The sequence below is a fragment of the Mustela nivalis genome (assembly GCF_964662115.1).
Source record: "Mustela nivalis genome assembly, chromosome: 5".
Classification (NCBI taxonomy): domain Eukaryota; kingdom Metazoa; phylum Chordata; class Mammalia; order Carnivora; family Mustelidae; genus Mustela; species Mustela nivalis.
This window is the reverse complement of record NC_139024.1, coordinates 54,052,226-54,073,094: the sequence shown is the minus strand read 5'-3', so window position 1 is coordinate 54,073,094 and position 20,869 is coordinate 54,052,226. Positions and strand designations below refer to the sequence as shown.

The following is a 20,869-nucleotide window of genomic DNA, read 5'->3' as shown; positions in this document are numbered from 1 at the left end:
AGTTTTGCAAGGGGAAATTACCCAATTTCGTAGCTCTAAGTAGTTAGTACTTAGCACTTAGCACTGCCAAGAAATAGTAAAGACTGAAATCCATCATGGTCTAAGCGACTTTCTAACAAATGTGATCCTTACAGCCAACTTCCCTTATAAACATCCCCAGTTGCATTTTATTTCAGTCGGGTACTGTTTTCAGCCGGTTCCCTGTGGAGTTCCCATGGCCAGAAGTGGCTAGACCAGGGATGTGGAGGGGATCACATTAGGTCAATCAGGAGGAAACGTCACATGGGAGTCTTAAGATTGGCAGCCGTCCTGGTGACTTAGGTGGCTGTCCCGTGCCCAAGACAGACAACTTTGTATAAAGAACAGAAATAAAGAGGGGGCATCAAATTTCCATTCTGGCCAGGCTACTAACTTCCAGCTAAAAGGCAGACGTTCTCCTTCCCATAGAGTAGCCACAGGCTAGAGGACTACAGCCTAAGCAGTCAACGTTAAAGTGTTCCAGTAAGACCATACTCCTTGAAAAGCCCCAGAAATGAAAGTCAAGGAAGAAGAGAGAAAGTACTTAACCAATTTTGCACCGAAGCTCAGAGTCCGGATGTAAAGACTCAAAGTCCCTTCATTTTCACCAAATGATGAAGTCTTAGAATATAGATAAGGCTCAATGACAGAGTTTGGAGCTGACGGACAAAAAAGAATTCTTGAGATGTCTTTGGTGCAAAATGGTGGTTTATTAAAGCACGGGGACAGGACCCATGGGCAGAAAGAGCTGCTGCCCCAGGGTTGTGAGGAGTGGTCTATTATATGCTTGCAAGTTGGGAGGGGGTTAGGGATGGCATAAGTCTCTAAGGAATTTTGGAAGCAAGGTTTCCAGGAGCTTGAGGGGCTAGCTGTTGTTGGGGAAAAGGTTATTCATCACCAGTAATAAAACCTTTTTGTGAGACCCTTTAGATGTATAGCAGTGGGCCATATGCTTGGGGATGATTGTCAGCAGTATCTTGGAGGGTTTAGAGATAAAGGAAGTTTCTAAGGGAATTGTTAAAGTAGACTTACAGGATCCTGGTTGAGGGTAGGGGTCAGTCAGGCTAGGATTGCCCTTTGCCCTTAGCAAAGCATTAAGGTGGGGTAGTTGAGTCCCTAGAGTAATGTCACTCTGCCTGTTTTAAGGGCTTGTCAGTGTGTAAGGAAATTTAATAATTTTTCTTCTGCCTCTGTGTCCCACATCAGTCAGGACAGCTAAGATCGAACAGCATGGACACCTGGTTTTGCAGTTGAGACAGGAGCACGCTAGCATTCATAGAAGTGACTTCTACAAAAACATCCCAAAATAAGACAATTAACTATAGAGCATTTGTCCCTATAACAGCCAAGGGACACTTAAGACATAAACCGATAGATGTCAGCAAAAAAAAAAGAAAAGAAAAGAAAAGAAAAAGAACATCAGTACGTGGACATTAACCGAGTAGATACACAGATACGTCACCAGAGCCCTGATTGGTAGGACTCACCACACCTGATTGCTTAAGATAATATTGCAAAAGAGCTCATAAAACCCCCTAAATTAGACACTCCAGGGGTAACCCTGTCTGGTCCCCTCACTCTCTGGACATTTTATACTTTTTTTAAAAAATATTTTATTTATTTATTTGACAGACAGAGACCACAAGTAGGCACAGTGGCAGTCAGAGAGTGAGAGGGGAAAGCAAGCTCCCTGCTGAGCAGAGAGCCCGATTTGGGGCTCGATTCCATGACCCTGGGATCATGAACTGAGCCGAGGGCAGAGGCTTTAACCTACTGAGCCACCCAGGTGCCCCTGGACACTTTATACTCTTGCTCAATAAACTTTGCTGTGCTGCCCACCACTCTTCATCTGGTCTGCTTCTTTATTCTTGGAAGCAGCATGATCAACAACCGCGGCACTGAAGGCAGACAATTCCTATAACAGCATCTCACGGATTCAGTGAGGCTGAACAAGGAAACCAGAATTAAAATCTTTTTTATGGTCGTAGCAATTTCACCTGAAAGGTTGCTGAAAGTGTTTATCACCTCAGAATCTTTAAACAAGCTAATTAAGAATGAAAACACATTGTGAAGACGTTCAAGAAATCAGGCTTCGTTGCTGTGTAGTGATTTCTTTCCGTGGATTTAGTTTGTAGGGAACCGATGTACTGATGTATTGCTCTGTCCCTCTACAAAACAATAGGAAGCAATGTAAATATAACGTATACTTTATATTAAGGAATGTATATATATATATATATTTGGATTTATTATTATAGACAAGAGAGACACACTGAATAAATGATTCAGGAGACTTCTCTTTCTCTTCCTCAAAGTTGGGAATTGAGTTTTCCCTCTGGGCTCTGTCTTTATAGATACATAAAATAGCAGGACCACAAGTTCATTTGCATTTATTTGCATGTGATCTGCATATAGCTATACAGATTACATTGTATTTCCTGGTGTTTTCAGGATTTTTTTTTCTTTTTCCTTTTTTTCCTCCCTTAAAGATTGTCAAGATATCTGAACCATAAATGACATCTGGGAAAGAAGAGAGCAAAATAACAGAAGTTAATGATACAAATGCTTTGTTTCATAGTACTTTTAGTTTTCACTTCTCCAGAGACAGAAATACATTGGGGTAAATATCAGAAATACTGTTACATCAGTTGTTGAGAGAACAATGCTTTTCTTTTCTCCTTAATTCTAACAGCAGTCTACCGGATGTGAATTGTTCAGTACAAATGCCCCTTATCTCTCTGTTTTTATGTTGGTTGTATAAAAGAGGAGTGTTTGGTATAAATGTATGCTTCAGCTTCGTGGGAAGATTACACAAGATTTGTCTTCCCTTGACCTGCCACTGGGAGTGAGACCACAGATTTAATTTAAAACCATACCAAGTGAAGTAGATGGCCCTATGGAAGGATGTTGTGACCTGGTTTTATAAGAAAAGGAAGGAGAACTTGAATTTGCATGGAGTCTTTTTATTTTTTTAAGTTGAAAATGGGAAAATTCTTATAAAAAGATCATGGGGCACAAAATTTCACAATTTACTTAAAAAAAAAACTTTTAAGGAAATAAGATTTCCCTGTTCCTAAATTTGAACCCATAATACTTAAGTCTGATGCATGGGAACCAAAGGGGGGGAAAAAAGAAGTGAAACAGATTAGTCAAGTAATAACTCTAGAGCAGAAACAATGAACACCTTAAAAGAAACAAAGTTTTAAAAGGAATCTATTTCAGTGTATTTAGAGAGAGTTTAAAGTCATGGTCTAAAGTTTATTCTGTAACATCAGTGCCTCTTGACATCAGCCTTGTTGAATGTTGAGTGAGATGTGAACTTCATGTTCTCAAAGGAAAGATGCATGAGATATGGTGCTATTAAGCAGCCAGCTGCATTATTTAAATTCCCTGTGGACTGATTTTGCAAACATTTCTGGTAGAAGTGAAGGTTCTGACTGAATAAGTCTGTGCTTTCTCAAGTAGGAACAGGTTGGACAGAAATGGTACAGAGTTTTCCAGGTAGTCCTGAAGGAACATGGGTTTTGAGAGGATAAAGAGAAAATGATCTTGTGGTTGTTCGTTGGTTCCATTTGATGGAGATGAATAGGATTCCTTTCTAGGGATGGCAGACAAGACTTATTTTTTAGAAACATATTCTTCTTAAATTTTTCTTTCTTTCTTTCTTTCTTTTTTTTTTTTTTTTTTTTGATAGAGAGGACACAGTGGGAGAGGGAACACAAGCAAGGGAAATGGGAGACAGAGAAGCAGGCCTCCTGCTGAGTGAGGATCCTGATGCAGGGCTTGATCCCAGGACTCTGGGCAGACACTTAATGACTGAGCCACCCAGGTGTCCCAAAACATGTTTTTTCATTCATTTGGTTTTCTTGGCATTTAAATCATCAAAACTGATGAAAATGGAAATTTGGGGGACTTCTTGCACATCTGGAAAGTAATTTGGGAAAACAGAGAGGCAGCTGTGCCACTCTGGTCCAAATTATCGTCTGCTGAGCGCCGAGTAAGGAGTGGGTAAGCAGCACGTTGCAGGGTGTGAAGCGTTTGCTGTCCCTGGCCCACATTGAGTTGAGCAGCTGCCTTTTTTCTTATGAGCAACAGAAATGTTTTCCAGGTCCCCAAGTTATTGGGGAATTGAGTGATTTGGACCGAGAAAGAGGGACTTAAATTTTCTCACTAGATGTAGAAAACCTTTGATTGACAGCTTGGAAACTTGAGAAGCAAACAGTTGGTTTTGAAGGTGTTGCTTGGAAAAAGGGGACAGAAGGTAATTTGAACAAAGCTATATAAATAATTAAGAATTTTTTTGGAGTAGACTTCATTATTCCAAGAAGTCAGTTGACTGTGTTAAGTTGTAGAGTTCAGCTGGTTATTTTTGAGAAGCCAGAATTCAAAATTGGAGCGGCTTGGCTAGAACAGAACAATTCTTAGTGCCTCTGGGAAAGAAGGCCGGTGGGGTGTGGGGTGGAGATTGAGTTCCATTTAAGAACAGCAAGCCATAGGAAGATGTGCAGCTATAATCTGGAAGGCCTCACACAGATACACTCAGGCATTAGAAGATGTCGGTTTTATATTTGGCCAGAAGTGGCAGGCATGTTTCCCTCCCTGGATGGATGGAGGTGGATGTTTCTGGATGAAGACAGGATAGCATCACCTTCTCAAGAGACTTGACATGACTCTAAAAGGCTTAGGAGGTGCCAGCACCCCAGCGGTGGGGGACCCCAGTGGGCCGTGGCCAAGTCCAGACAATCACTCAGAGAAGCGGGTTCTTGGGTGCTGTGGCTGCAAGTCTGTTCCCTGACCTTCCCGTGCACACTTTGAAGGGAGTGCCTTGGTCTTTCCCAGTATATACCAGGGGCGGGGACTAAGGAAACCAAGGGTCTTGAAGAGAAGGGGGCCCCAGAGGACTTGTTTCTTTGGGGCATAAGCAGAAATGCTAGGTTAACAGAAGGCAGCTGGCCAGGCTGTGGACTCAAGCTCTCACTGCAGCGGGCCCCGAGCTCTCATTCTCCTAGCCCAGGCTGCCGGGAGTAGCCAGTGTCCAGGACTCAGTTCTCCTGGTGCTGGGGCTGAGGTTGGTGGGCTGGGAGAGGACCACTCTGAAGGGAAAGCGGTCACTCTAGGAAGCTGCTGGTTGCTCTTTGGGCTGCCCTGGGCCTCCCCATCTGGGGGCCCGAGCTCCTACCTCAGCCCAGCTGGACCGGGGAGCAGAGGTAAGGTGAAGGGCCCTGAGGTCCAGGCTGGCAAGCTGGGGGTTTATTTTGTCACCGAGTGATAGGGTAGCATGGGTGATTCCCAGGGAAAGGACAGCTGGTCAGCTCTGTTTAGCAAGGTCACTTTGGTGGCTGTGTTCGTGGCAGAACAGACAAAGTAGGGAAACGGACAGGGTTCGTGTGGTTGATTTGAGGAGAGTCAGGGCAAACCGTGGGACCATAATTTGATTTATCATGCTGTATTGCAGGAGCATCACCTTAAGATGCTCTGGTCTGGCCTCCCTCCTCCCCTGCGATTCTGGTTCCAGGCAGTTTGATAGCAGTCAAGCGAAGACCACCAGGCTGACCACCCCTGGACCTTTCCTCAGAGGCCCAGCAGCAGATTTCTTACCTTGACTAGTCATATTTCCCTACTGGAAACTTGACAGTAAACCTACTGAAGAGGGGGTTAGGCTCCCAGCTCCTCTACTGTGTCCTTACAGCCTGTTGTCTGAGATAGACAGATGGACCGGCAGACCGAATGGGAATGACTTTTGCCCAGACATGTTCAAACTCAAACATCTTATTGGTCTTGGAAGAGTTCTTCTGGCCCCTAGCTCTGCACTGGGATTTGGAGGCAATTAACTCAAAGGAGAACATTTTACTGGTGGAAAAGGAAGAGTTTTTTTTTGTTTTGTTTTGTTTTTAAATCATTTCTTTCTTTTTCTCCTGTCCCCTGGTTGCATAAAACTGGTGAATGCGCAGATATGGGATGGAGATTGTTGTGACCCAGGGCTCTTGATAAGGCCTGAAGGTCTTCAGCAAAAAGCCTTGGGGGCGAACTCTGAATTCCACCCTCCCCACCCCCGCCCTTCTTGCCTGGGAGCGTGTCTGGCGGGTTTAGACAAGCATTGCTGTGTGTGATGTGACGGGACTATGCTCTGTAAGCTGGAGCGTGTGGGCACCTTCTAGGCTTGCTCCGAGTTGTGTTTCTTTGGTTGTCTTGGTAGCGCCATTTATTCATACCAAAGAAAGGACAGGTTGGGAGGTAAAAAGGGAAGGGGAAATGTTTCTCTGAATGAATGAATGAACAGAACAAATGGCATAATTTACAAATGTAGGCAGCATTTGGCCTCGCGAATATGTTCAGACGTGCACTTGGGCATCAAGTCGCCAAAGGGAAGACTATAGTCTGAAATATTATCTTGTAGTGAATATTAGGAGCTAATAGTCCTGTGGGCCAGGTGGACTGTGTTCCTTCATTAGTTCTCTCTACGTGATAGGTACTCAGTGCTCTAGAGTTATCGAGATGGGGAAACCTGCCTCTGGCCAGGAGCTGTTAGGGGTCGCAGAGCTGAGTGTGGACCCAGGAGGGTGGGTTCCAGAGCAGTGGCTCAGGCCACAGACAGCTTTCCTCTAGGTAAACTGGTAACCTGTGCTTTTCTTGCATGTTTTTACTATTTCTTGGAATAGCTCAAGGGATAGGGTGCTCTTTTCAAGGGTCTCCCAGGAGGGTGTGGCACAGGTGTGTCTCAGACACAGCATCCCTCGTGGGTCCTCAGTTCTCTGGTTCTCCTGAGAATTTCTAGGAATGCAGTGGTCCTGGTAGCAGAATTTCTCAGGATCTTCCCAGGAGGTTCTGATGCAGCCACTGATCGGGCCTTAGGGAGCCTTTGCCCTGCACCTTCTCGGCAGGTGCTCCCCTAAGGGTTTCTGAGCCCTGCCAGGCAGGCAGAGCTGTGAGTTCAAGACCATGGCCTCAGCACCAGGCAGTCCTGGGCTGGAGGCTTGGCTTCTCTGCTTGTTAGTCTTGGAAGCCTTGGGTGGTCGCTCAGCTTCAGTGACCTACTGTGTGTTCCTCCGCAGAGTGAGGAACAGGTCCTGCGTCCAGCAGGTAGCCTGAGGGTTAAGAGGTGTCACGTGTGAAAGTTAGCCCGACGCATGCTCACAGCATAATGAATACCAGCCGTGACTAGGGAAAATACATGGAGAGTGGGGGCGGGAAGCGGTGGGTCTTTCTGCAGATAGACTGACTGCCTTTGTTCTCTTCCTGTGTCTTCCTCCTGCTCTCCTCGCCCCCAGGACGGCTCGCTGGGAAACATCGATGACCTGGCACAGCAGTATGCAGATTATTACAACACCTGTTTCTCCGATGTGTGTGAGAGGATGGAGGAGCTCCGGAAGCGGCGGGTTTCCCAGGACCTGGAAGTGGTGAGTGGGTGGGTCTGGGAATATGCTTCTGGCCTGCCGGGCTGCTCCGTGTCCTGCCCCTCATCCCTTATGCCCGCCAGGCCTTCTAGCGGTCCTGGTTGTGCCTGGAGCATCCCTTTGTAAGCTGCGGTGCTAGATCAGGGTACAAAGGTCAGGTCCCATAGGCTGAATCATCTAGCTCCATGGCCATCAGATGAATTGGGTTTTGGCTGGGATGGCACAACCCAATCTTTATAGTCATGGAAAGACTGAATTTTATGTTGTAACTTAAGTGACAAGTGTTTTTACTGTTGGCCAGTGGACACTACATTTTTATGGCCTCTAAGCCCAAAGAATGTCTAGGTTAGATTTTTCCTGCCTTCTTTTCTCCCTTCCTTCCTTAAACAAAATAGAATTTAAAGAAGCCAGAAACCACCCTAATTTCTCACTTGGTAATTACTGTGTTGGTTTTTTTTCTTTTTTTTTATTAAGCAGATCCCTGCTCAGTGTTTTTCTGGGCATTTTTACGTCAACAGTATAATTCTTACTTTTTTACTTAATATTTTATTATAGTTCTTACATGTCATTAAGATTTTCATAATCACCATTATTCATGGCTCTGTCCTTGTACTCAAGGTGTTCAAATTCATTTGGCTGTTTCATGAAGACCATTTTGGATTAATGCTGCAATTGAATTTGCATGTGATAAATAGTGAATAAATAGCTTAGGTCTCTCTTTGTAATCTGTATGTGTGCTAATGTTTCCATGTTGTATATTTGGTACAAAAAATCTTATTGATGTTTCTGTGCTTATCAACTTAAATTTTCATTATATTTTCTATTTGGATCCATTCTGGTTCAATGCTTTTCACATTGTTTTATTTCACTATGCTGACCTCAGGACCCCTTCTGGAATGTCTCCTCATCCAGACCAAATCCTTTTTGACCATCTTTTATATATTGGTGAGGGAGGAAGGGCCACATGGATCTGTTTTGCATAAGAGTCTCTCTGCCTTTAGGGGCACCTAGGTGGCTCAGTGGGTAAAAGCCTCTGCCTTCAGCTTGGGTCATGATCCCAGGGTCCTGGGATCAAGCCTGGAGTTGGGCTTCCTGCTTGGCAGGGAGCCTGCTTCCTCCACTCTCTCTGCCTGCCTCTCTGCCTACTTGTGATCTCTGTCTGTCAAATAAATAAATAAAATCTTTAAAAAAAAAAAAGAAAAGAAAAAAGTCTCTCTGCCTTTCAAAACAGTTTGAAAACTGCTGATTCAATCAAGTCTGTCTTTATTTATTTATTTATTTAATTTCCATAAATCTACTTAGGGTAGGCATTAAAGAAAAAGCAATAATTAAGAAACTCGGAACAAAGAAATTCATTTATTACTAATTCCTTTTCTGTTATAAAGCACCTCTTACATAACAGACCCACCAACTAGTTTAGGCACCACTGTTTTCTGCAAGTGGACATTCTTCACTTCTGTAGTGAGCCTCTGGTGTTCCTGTGGACTTTAATTTCTTTCCTTAACTCAGCCTAAGTGAAGATTCTTCAGGTCAGGAGTAACAGTATACCAGATACTTACTGATTCTCTTTCCTTTTTGTTTGCTTTCTGAGCAGTTGGCAGTGGTGGGAGTTACTACAGTTGAGTTGATTGAGCTGAGAAGCGTCAGTTGGGGGCTGAGAGCCATCATCTTGGGAGCCTGACATTGGCGCCCAGGCAGGTGTGTGGGCATCATCATTGCCCAGGGCATCTTTCCTATGACTTTGTCCTCTGGCCTGTGCGAATGGCAGGGTTGCTCCTTCCTTTTCAACAGAAGTAACCTCATGTGGCAGAAGATGCCACTGAAATTAATTAGGTTCTTTTAATGGGACATCGTTAATGAAAAAGGACTTAAATCCCCACCCCCCTTTTCTGTGGGGGGCAAGATTGCCACTGAACAACAACAACCTTTGGATATTGTAATTTTGACCTTGAATGATAGCCTGGTAGCATACTTTGTGGCTTCTTTGGATATTTTGCCTTGCAAGGAAATGCTTGCTATGGATTGGTGCGGCATCCTTGATGCAGTTGCTCTCCTAGAAGTCTAGCAGGTTGAGTTGGGGTTACCATCACCACCGCAAGGTGTTTAGGAACCTTGGAAGGCAGCATCTGCGTGGGAAAGAAAGCCTGCTTGGCAGTGGGATAAATAACTTCTTCCCATTTAGACAGATGGGCTTAATTTGGTGTGCTCTGTTCCAGAGCTGCAAAAGACAGTCTGGGGGGAAAAAAACCCACCACATGAGCTTAATTAGTTCTCATCCAAGGTGCAGGAATGTGGGGGTGGGTAAAATTGATGGGCGTTCATTCCAGCCAGGCTGGAAACTTTGTTCATCCTTTAAACAGTAGTTCATGAAAAAAGTAAGATCCCAGATGGGCATATTCAGACTCCTTTCTATGAAATTCCAGGCAAGTTGGAGAGGTCAAGGGGAGCTCTCGAACTGCTAAATGCCAGGTTAGATGCCATGTGTCCCATATGTCATTCACGTAGTTCAGGAGAGTCTAGAAGTCTGTGTGAGATATGCTTTAAGGTCATCTATCGTTCTTTCGGGCCACCTATGCAACACTGGCAACATATTGCATGTTCTGTCCTTAGCTCATCACAGAGAGAGTTCATTTTCTTGAGAAGCTGAAACTTTCAGTCCATGATGCTCCTTTTATTGCATTATTTTACTTTATGTTATGTTATTTTTCATTATTTTATTGCAAATTATTCCACTTTCAGACAAGTAGACAAACTTCTTCCTCATTTTACTGTTTGAGCAGCTTTGTGTCTGAGGACCTGCAACATTATACTCCTTTTGGTGTCCATAAGCAGTCCAGTGAAAGCTGAATTGAGGTGGCTTGGAAAAGAAATAATCCCCCAAAAGCAGTAAGAGGAGTACAGTGGAAGCCTAAAGCCTTTTTTTTTTCCCCCTAGCTAGAGAACACAACAGCTGGAGTGGGGAGACTGGGGGAGACTGGGGGAGTAGGGGTTGGGTAGACTCCTAAGCAGGCTCCACACAGCTCAGAGCTAGACATGGGGCTTGAGCTTATGACCCTGAGATCACAATCTGAGCAGAAATCAAGAGTCTGATGCTTAACCTACTGAGCCCCCCAGGTTCTCTGCCTTTTATACAGAAAAAAGTAGCATTAAGTTTGTTGTGTCTGCTGTAGAAAAATCATTCAGAGACAGCCTTGAATACAGAGTTTTGAATGATGGGTTGAGTCAGTTTATGACTTCATTTCATTTCAGATTCTCTTGGTGAATTTTGGCAATTGAGGGAATGTTCTATAGGTAGAATAGGTATCTAGGTATTTGTGTTTGGCTTTAAAAGTCGAGAAGTGCATTGTCTTTAAGAGCTAATTACATGTCCACCAGAGAACCAACCAATCAAAAAGGCACCCTGCCCATTTAGTCAGCGATGCTTGACTTAACCCTGAAAAATATAAGGTTTTGATAATTATGTTAGTAATTAACTTTCTGGACTGAATGTCAAGCTACTTTTCCAGGACCTAATCACCCAGCTCCCTACTAGCATAAAGCACTTCTTTGATAAAGTGTTTGCGGGGCCGATTAGTTTAGATGAAGGCAACAGAGAGCACAGATGGGTGAACGTTCAATAGTATAAACAGGGATTATGATTTGAATTTATAACTATGGAGAGTTTTTATTTAGCACCGAACAGGCCCTAAAGGAACAGTGTGTCTGGACCCGAGCCTTGGCCTCTGCTGGGGACTGGGACATGAGTGCTTGTGAACAGCAGGGAAGCTGCCCATATTTCCACACATTTGGCACGTCCCTGAGCACCGCCTGTTATTTTGGCTGGGCAAGTCTGCGTTTGGAAATGATACAGCTTTCCAATCCATAATGGGCCCATCTCTAGTGATGCTAAGTCCGACATCTGTCAAAGTGACACAGCGGCCAGGAGAGGGACACAGCAAGGTGGGTAATTATGACCGGCCGTATCCGCTTCCTCGGCATCTGTGAGGTTTTGAGTCTGTCAGGATGTGGACAGACAACAAGTGTGTGTGGTTGTCGGTGCAATATAGCCATGACGAAGGAGTTCCTTACTTAGGGGGGACCCTATTGACAAACGTCAGCCCAAGCCCAGCTTGAGCTCTGTGCCAGTCGTGATCCCCTCTATGTGTGCACCAGGAAATGGGAGCCCAGGTGGAGACTCAGCGCAGGTCTTCAGGGACCAGGGGTGTAAGTGAAAATATCGCATATTATAACAGACAGATGTGACGTCACAGCTGTTGCCGATGGTATAGGAAGAGTTCTGGGGTATAATTATTGTTCCTTGAAATTTTAAAAAAAAAATTTTTTTTAAGATTTTACTTATTTATTTGACAGAGAAAGATCACAAGTAGGCAGAGAGGCAGGCAGAGAGAGAGGGGGGGAAGCAGGCTCCCCACTGAGCAGAGAGCCCGATGCGGGACTCCATCCCAGGACCCTGAGATCATGACCTGAGCCGAAGGCATCGGCTTAACCCACTGAGCCACCCAGGTGCCCCTAAAAAAATTTTTTTTTAAATATTTTATTTATTTATTTGACAGAGAGACACACACTTAGAGAGGGAACACAGCAGAGGGAGTGGGAGAGGGAGAAGCCAGCTTCCTGTTGAGCAGGGAGCTTGATGTGGGACTCGATTCCAGGACCCTGGGATCATGACCTCAGCCAAAGGCAGACGTTTAATGACTGAGCCACCCAGGCGCCCCGTTCCTTGAAATTTTAATAGTCTAACCTCTTCAGATGTAATTCTGGCCTCATTAGAGGCAGGAAGAGTGGGATCTGTCATGACTAGAGGGTCTTCTCAGCCCTTCTTCAGACTGCACTGCCCCTGCCCCAGCGTGAGTCCCAGCCCCCACCGCCGCTTGGTGCAGTAGCAAAGGGAAATCCTTTTGGACTCGGGGCCCGCTTGGGGCTGTTGTGTTTACCTGGCAAGTTGTATAACCTCCCTCAGCCTCAGCTTTCCCATCTATACAGTGGGTGTAAAAATATCCCATAAAGGTATTGTGAGAAAATTGCTCTAAAGCACCTTGCGCATCATGATGAATGCCTGTAACTATTCATTTCTTTTCTTTCCTTTCTATTCCTAGTTCAAAACCATTCTGGAACCACTGAAGACTATCCGTTACTCATGCTTCATTAATATGTATTCATAGGAGTACACAGGTTATTTAGCTTTTTGATATTAAACATAAATAAACAGCATACTATAACAAACTTCCATGCCTCTTACCCAGCTCCTACAGTTGTTAGCATTTCAACATTATGTTACCCTTACTCCCCGTGCCCACTTGATTATTGTTTTTGCAAAGTTCTTTTTGCATATTGAAATGTACAGTTCTCAGCTGTATGATTTTGTCAAGAGAATGTATCCATGCCACGCACACTCTAGCATGATACAGGACATAGTTAACAACCCCGCCAAGTTCCCTCAGTCCCTTCCTGGCAAATCCGTGTTGAGTTCAGGGATTTTTGTTGGTCTGTTTTGGTCACTTCGGCATCCCAACATAGGGAACAGTGCATGGTGTGTAAGAGGTGTGTGATTAGTATATGCTGAGTTCATTTATTATATAATTATTTTTAAATAATTTATGAACATTAAGCCTATATCTGAGATTTTGCCTTTCTAGAAAGACAAAGATGTTTTCCCCATCCACAAAGAGGTCACAGGTTAGTTGGGGGCATTAGACAAGTAAACAGATTATAAAAATGCTATGCTGGGGTACAGGGAAGAGCCCCTGGCACAGGGTAGGAAAGTCAGGAAAGACTTCCTGCAAGAGGTGATACCCAAGCCCACTCATTAAGGATGCAGAAGGTTAACTTGATTTTGGGCTGGGAGTAGACAGAGCAGAAGAACTTAAGGCAGAGGTTCCAGTTTTTGCAAAGATCAAAAATTAGGAGAGAAAAATGTGGCCTTTAAGGCAATTACAAGAAGTTTACCATGGCTGAAACCTAAGATATAAATGATGTGGAGAAAAAGATGCATGGTCTTCTTTCTCAGGTCCTTGGATTATTAATGATACAAAAAGATAGGATGTTCTGATTCATCAGCATTCACAAGACAAAACAAAAATAATTGCCATTTTGCAACAGCTGGCTGCTGGGTCAAGGTGAACTTGCGGTTCCACACGGGCAGACTTAGTCCAAACTCTATCTTGGGGGGAGTGAGTGGGGTGTTTTGTTTTATCGACTTCTCTCTTGTTACTTGCTAGAGACAGCGGAACACATGGAAAGCAGGTTTCCTGTGCTGCCTGAGGATTCCAGGAAATGATGAGGAAAGGCGAGGTTGCCCCCACCTGAGTGCATAGGTTGCAGGTGTTCAGAGGGAATGCGGCCCACCCCAGGAGCGTGGAAGCTCAGAAGGCAAATGTTCTCTTTGGAGAACATTCTGTTCTCTCTTGCAAAGGATGGCAGTGTGATTTGTGTGGCAGGGTGTCCCGAGTTTAGATATTCCATTGCTAAAGCCCAACCGTTGCTCTGAAAAGCATTTGTTTTTGTTTGGTTTCATTTTGTCTTCAAGGATAGGACTTGCCAGCTTGGAGCTACTGGTGATTTGCAGATTGAAGGCAAAAGCAGTGGGCATTAGACGTTGGGTCTGAGCTACGTTCTGCTGCGCGATTCACATACTTGATGACAAAATACACTGAGGCATTGTGTCTTAAGCCCCATGGTGATACAGTTCTCTGCTCTGGCTCCTCTCAGACAAAGTCGCATTTATAGTCCAATGCCCAGTAGCAATTTAGTCAGCGTTTTTGTGCACTGCACCGCGCTAACACGGATGGACAGGAACCGATCTCTCGGCTGCCAGATTGGATCTCGGCATCCTGGGTCGTTTGTCATTTGGTTATGCATCTGTCCTTTTACACTTAGAAACCTCGGTCGACTCTTGTATAATCTGGGAACAGTTTAGATGCATCATATGTGATATAACCGTCTACAAGGCGGGAGGTCTTCATCAGGTCTTTCAAATAAGGTTCAATGGCATCAGCTTCTTTTTTGCTCCTGAGCATTGAGAAATTACTGTTTTGTTTGTTTACATTTTATAAAACACAATATACCTAGGGGATTAAAAACCAAAATAGCATCTTAGAGTAGCATCTTACCCAGAAAAGGAAAGAAATCTGAGCTTTGTGGTTGTTTTCATTTACATACAACAGAGAATTCCTAAATGCTAATCACATTGGCAGTGACTGGGGAAAAAAGCCAAGGAATTCAAGTCAGTGAGGCCACTTTGATGACAGTATCTGGGTTTGGGAGGGTGTGGCCAGCCTTTGGGAGGGGAAAGGAGCATTCCTGTTTTTGGAATCTGGACGTTTCATAGTGGAGTGAGTGCCGCCCCCCACCCTGCTCCGCCATGTGCCTTTCTGGAGCCCTGGGATGTCAGCATCAGGTTCCCAAAACTGTAGTGGCTTCCAAATGTTTACATTTAACACATAAGCACTTTTAATGTGGGAGAGTGCCGTGTAATTTATTTGTGCATATGCCAAAGGAATTATTGGCTGTTTAAACGTGTGAATTTGTAGCATGCTAGCGGCAGTATGGTCTTGCCTTTAGACAAAATGTAAAGGAGTGTGATGCATTTTTATTTTCAGGGCCTGAGTGGGTTTTGTCGCTGGATCTATAATGCCTATAATGATGTCATCATCAAAGGTCTAAATTTAAAGGCCTCTGGTGAAGACCGAGTATCTCAGGCCAAGAGGCCCACCTGTCCTTCTGTTTAGTGTTGGGGGTCTGAAAAAGAGATTAGACAGGGACAGGGCCCAGAGAGAGAGTCACCTGGGGCCAAACTAAGAGCCTTTTCTGGTGTCGCCATGCACAGTGGCCCTTGGCCTCCTAACCCATTGGTCCGGACTTTAGACCAGTCTCAATGTAGCTCCACTGCACCCGCCTGAGTGAGGGCAGAGAGGCTTGGGCCCTGTATATTTGATGTAGTTTTGAAATGTTGATGAGGTCCAGAGCGTATGGTCAAGAACGAATTTTAGTCAAGGGGCCAGGACCTGTGGGCAGAATCCATGGGCAGAAAGAGGCTGCTGCCTGCTGCCCATTGATCTGGGATTGTGAGGAGCAAGTGATTATATAATTTGGGGTTGGGGGGAAGTAAAGATAAGGGAGATTCCACAAGGAATTTCAAATACTAAGGAAGACTCTAGGGATGTCTGAGGCCTATCTTTGTCAAACGGGTTGTTTTTCCCTCCAGCAAAGCATTAACAGGACGGTGGCTGGGAGCTTCCTAGAAGAAGGTTACACGCCGCCCACCTCAAGGATTTGTCAATGGGCTGCAGGTTATAAGGACGTCTAGTTTTATCTGCATTTCCTTGTGCCTCTGTTTCCCACATCATATTGATCTGAGCCTCTTCTTCTAAGAAAAACATCACAGGGGAGCCTGGGTGGTTCAGTTGGTTAAGCGGCCGACTCAGGTCTTGATTTCCGGGTCTTGAGTTTACACTGTGTTAGGATCCACGCTGGGTGTGGAGCCTACTTTAAAAAAAAAAAAAAAAATCATTACACCCATTTCAGCAGTATGTATGTGTATGTATGTATGTGTGTGTGTGTGTGTGTGTATGTATGTATGTATATATATATATATGTGTGTGTGTGTGTGTGTGTGTGTATGTATGTATGTATATATATATATGTGTGTGTGTGTGTGTGTGTGTGTGTGTGTGTGTGTGTATATAATTTTTTTTCATTAATCTAGAGCTGCCTTTCCTCCAGTTAGGAAGTTGTAGGAATTTTATTTCAAGTAGAAGAAAGCAAGGTGGGACAGTGTTGAGCTGGTATCTTCAACACAGCTGACCCTGTCAGGCTTCTGGCTTTTCAACCATTTGGGTATCTGGAAGGACACAAACTAATTTGGTGCCTTTGGAAAATGCATCTCCGTTTCCTTTCATGTCCCATTATATTACTCAAAAGAGAACAGTAGTTTCTAGCTTTTTTCTTTCTTTTTTTAACCCTCTGACGTAACAGCCTGGGTAGTAGACCTGGAGGTTTAATTTATCAACTGCAGCAATGACATTCGAGTTCAGGCTCACGACTAAGCCAGTTTCTCCATGTTTGGCTGTTCTGAGCTTTGTGCACAAATCATTTATTTATAAGGGATAGTTTGAGAGACTTTCTGCAATTATTTACCATACGAAGATTCTCTAAATTTGTGCTACGGCAGTGCTATCCATCTCATGGGCCCTCGCAGAAGCTGGCAGAACTTAATCAAAAATAAATCAAGGGCAAGCCCAAACCAGATTGGAAGCACATCATGAATATTCGTGAACATCTGGATGTGTTTGTGGGGGTGTGTGTTATTTTTTTAATGTGTGCGACAGCCAAGGCATGGCTTCTCAACAGAGGTGCCAAGAGGAAGACAAATTTCCAGCTGTGATTTCAAAGGGTTATTTTTGTTTGTATGTGTATGTCCTTTGTCCTTAGGGTGTGGGTTTTACTCTTCCAATATACTCCTTTGATCTCGTTCATCTTCTGGAATCTGTTTTGGTATTTTATCTGAATTCTTCATTGGAGTTCATTGCTTGACTCATGAAGATTTAAGCCTTCCTAAAGGAGAATTTTTACTTAAGGAAAAACATACTCTTTAATATATTTTTTACGTAAAGATCTTATTTTAGAGAGAGGGAGGGAGAGAGCGAGCGAGTGGTGTGAGCAGGGGGAGGGGGAGGTTGGCAGAAGGAGAGGGAGACTCTCTAGTAGACTCTAGGCAGAGCGTTGAGCCCGACGTGGAGCTCAACTGCATGACCCCAAGATCATGACCCAAGACGGAACAAAGAGTCGGATGCTCTACTGACTGAGCCACCCAGGCGCTCCTCCTGTTAAATATTTTTGATGAATCTTTCAAATGCTAGTGATATTAGGATACTTATCAATTAGGCTCTTCTGCATCACTGCTCACAGCGTGACTTAGCATGTCACTCAGTGTACTTTACCTGCCTTGCTAGAGTACTGCCAGTAACTAGAAAGTCAGGGTGAATCCAGTACTAGAGGCCATAATAATAATTATGCTGATAATTATCACAATAATCACATTTTAAAAGTCCATTGGAGTTAATGAGGCATCCACATCTACTACCTGACTTAGTAGGTATATAACCTACGAGATGAATATTAGTGATCTTGTGATTTTCAGTGGGCCAAGGCAGAAACGAATACTCCCAAAGGGAGGCTGTATTGCCTGAAGAGAAGACCCAGACTCAGACCACCTTGCCCACCCGCCTGGATAGTGGCTGTCTGGAGTCTCAGTCCGGGCACTGCCTGAGGGGAATGATGGGGCTTCTGCACCAAGTTATGCTAAAGACAAAATAAAGGTAATGTTTGCAGTACCCTCAGCAGAATGCATGGGTACAGGTTAGCGATCAGTGAACATGTGTAACAAATATCATTTTTGTTATTTATCTTAGAAATACTATTTTTTAGAAATACTAATTACTGATAAGAGTAATAATCATAAAAACAGGACTTGTCTAAAGTCAAGCAGCTAGTAAGTAACTGGAGAGGGGTTTGAAGCCAGAGGTCAGTGCCAAATCTCTAAATCGCCCCAGGGGACTCGCTAACCTTGCTTTTCACTCTCAAGAGATTTTTCTCAGTCTTCTTCCTGAAAAATGTGGATCCTGATTTACAGATTAGATTATGTGCTTAGGTAATAATAATATGAGAGTGAAAGTATAATAGCACAATATTATAAGGCATAATATAAAATAATAAAAACATAATATAATATCATTTTTATTATACAAATTACAACAATAGACTCATCGTAAAAAAACTGAAAAAAGAAACCTACAAAATTCTTTCAAGTAGAAGTTTAAAGTCTCCTAATACTCACTTACCAAACATGACTATTCTGAACAGTTAGGGTTTTTTTTTTAATTAAAAATTATTACTGAAGTATAGTGACATACAATACTATATTAGTTTCAGGTGTACAGCATAGTGATTTGTCAATTTCATGCCTTATGCAGTGCTCACCATGACAAGTGTAGTTACCGTGTGTCACTATACAAAGTTATTACACTGTTATTGACTATATTCCCTATGCTGTACTTTTCATCCTCGTGACTTACTTATTTATAACTGGACGTTTGAACTTCTTACTTCCATTTATCTGTTTTACCTATCCCCCACTCACCGCCCCTCCGCAACCATGTTTGTCCTCTGTATTTAAGAGTCTGTTTGTTTTGTTTGTTCATTTACTTTGTTTTTTTAGATTCTAAATGTAAGTTAGATCATGCGGTACTTGTCTTTCTCTGACTTATTTCACTTACCATAACACCTGTAAGTCCATTCATGTTGTTGCAAATGGTATGGGCTCATCCTTTTTTTTTTTTTTTTTTTTTGGTTGAGTAATTATCCCTTGTGTATATGTACGTAGACATAGGCATAGATACAGACATATATGTATATCACATTCTCTTTATTCATGCATCCGTCCAGTACTTGGGCTACTTCTGTATTTTGGTTGTTGTAAATAATGCTGTAAATAGGAGTGTAAATATTTTGAATTAGTGTTTTTGTTTTCTTTTTTTTTTTTAAGATTTTTATTTATTTATCAGAGGGGGGGGGAAGAGCAAGCACAGGCAGACAGAATGGCAGGCAGAGGCAGAGGGAGAAGCAGGCTCCCTGCTGAGCAAGGAGCCCGATGTGGGACTCGATCCCAGGATGCTGGGATCATGATCTGAGCCGAAGGCAGCTGCTTAACCAACTGAGCCACCCAGGCGTCCCGTGTTTTTGTTTTCTTTGGGTAAATGCCCAGTAGTGTAAGGGACTGGATCATACAGTATTTCTCTTTTTAATTTTTGAGGATCCTCCATACTGTTTGCCAGGGTGGCTGTACTGGTTTGCCTTCCCATCAACAGTGCACGAGGGTTCCTTTTTCTCCACATCCTTGCCAACACTTGTTGTTTCATGTCTTTTTGATACCAGCCATTCTGAGTGGTGTGAGGCGCTCTCTCATTGTGGTTTTGATTTGCATTTCCCTGATCAGTAGTGATATTGAATATTTTTTTTATTTTTTTTTTAAGATTTTATTTATTTATTTGACAGAGAGAGATCACAAGTAGGCAGAGAGGTAGGCAGAGAGAGAGGAGGAAGCAGGCTCCCTGCTGAGCAGAGAGCCCGATGCGGAACTCGATCCCAGGACCCTGAGATCATGACCTGAGCCGAAGGCAGCGGCTTAACCCACTGAGCCACCCAGGCACCCGATATTGAATATTTTTTAATGTGTCCATAAACCCTTAGGTTTTATTTTTTTTTCTTTATAAAGATTTCATTTATTCATTTGAGAGAGATACAGAGACAGATGGGGGGAGAGAGAGCGTAGAAATGGGGGAAGGGGTAGGGGGAGAGGGAGAGGGAGAAGCAGACTCCCCACTGGGCTGGGAGCCCGACATGGGACTCGATCCCAGAACCTGGAGATCATGACTGGAGCCGAAGGTAGACTCCCAACTTCTAAGCCACTCAGACGTCCCAGCTGTCAGCTTTTAAATTGTTTTCTGGAATGTCACAATTATTTTCTCTTTATTCTCTTTCCACACCTTAATTTCTCTTCTTTTTGTGAACACCGAAATATATGCTTACAGACAGACAGACATGTTTTACCTAGGGTAGAACTGAAGCAGCAAATTAAAAGAGAGTAGACTAGCTGCTTGAGACAGTCATTGGATAGTGGTGTGAAGTAAATGAAGAGACAAGACATTGAAAAAGTAGGCAGAAGAACTCAAAAAGCTCAGCAACCTGGACTACTTAGAATAGGGGCAACCTGGACTACTTAGAATAGCTTTATAGATTCTGTGGGCAATCCAGAATTTTAAAAAATCTCTTAAAATTATATTCCCTACATTGTTGTAGAGCACAGGGGATCCTAGGCTTTAGGAAAATTAAATTCAAGAAGGTAAAAATAACACGAGACATTCTACCGTACATTTATATAATTACTGTATATTCAGTATATTTAGCAGACTAACCCAATATTAGAGGGTTTATGATATTGTAATTTTAGTGTGTTATAGAATAACTGTTCGAGAAATGGCTAAATGATGGCTTTCAGTATTCTTCCTGAAAGTGAATGCAGGGAATTGGTAAAATCAGCAAAACAAAAACAACATTTACTGGATCTCTGTTGTGTTTCAGTAACATATTTGGTGCCATGAGGAAGCTATTAGTATCATGAGGAAGTTCATGTTGCAATGGAACAAGACAGCCAAGGACAAGATTCTGTTAGTCACAGTCATAAGTGGGCGATACAGATCTGCCTACAGCATATTCTAGCTTTCCATCCGTTCCTGTGGAGCTACGTTAAGCAGCTGGAAAACAGAGAAGGTTACGGTGGCCATGCGTGGTGGTTAGAAGGCTTAGCTGAACTGGTTTGGAAGAGCCAAAGTCCCTCGGGCTCTGGCCAGGGCTCTAAAACATGAAGTCAGCTGAAAGGCGGGCTTCTGAGTAATCGGGAC

General features: G+C 43.4%; 1 protein-coding gene across 7 annotated transcripts in view; it reads left to right on the top strand.

Moving 5' to 3' along the window:
• Window positions 1-20,869, top strand: part of LOC309864645 (sterile alpha motif domain-containing protein 5) — a 909,922-nt gene that overhangs the window by 757,492 nt on the left and 131,561 nt on the right. For all 7 annotated transcript variants that reach the window (XM_082730322.1, XM_082730320.1, XM_082730326.1 and 4 more), the window contains exon 2: window positions 7,287-7,415. In XM_082730322.1, coding sequence (XP_082586448.1) covers window positions 7,287-7,415 — 129 coding nt within the window. The remainder of the gene's footprint in view (window positions 1-7,286; window positions 7,416-20,869) is intronic.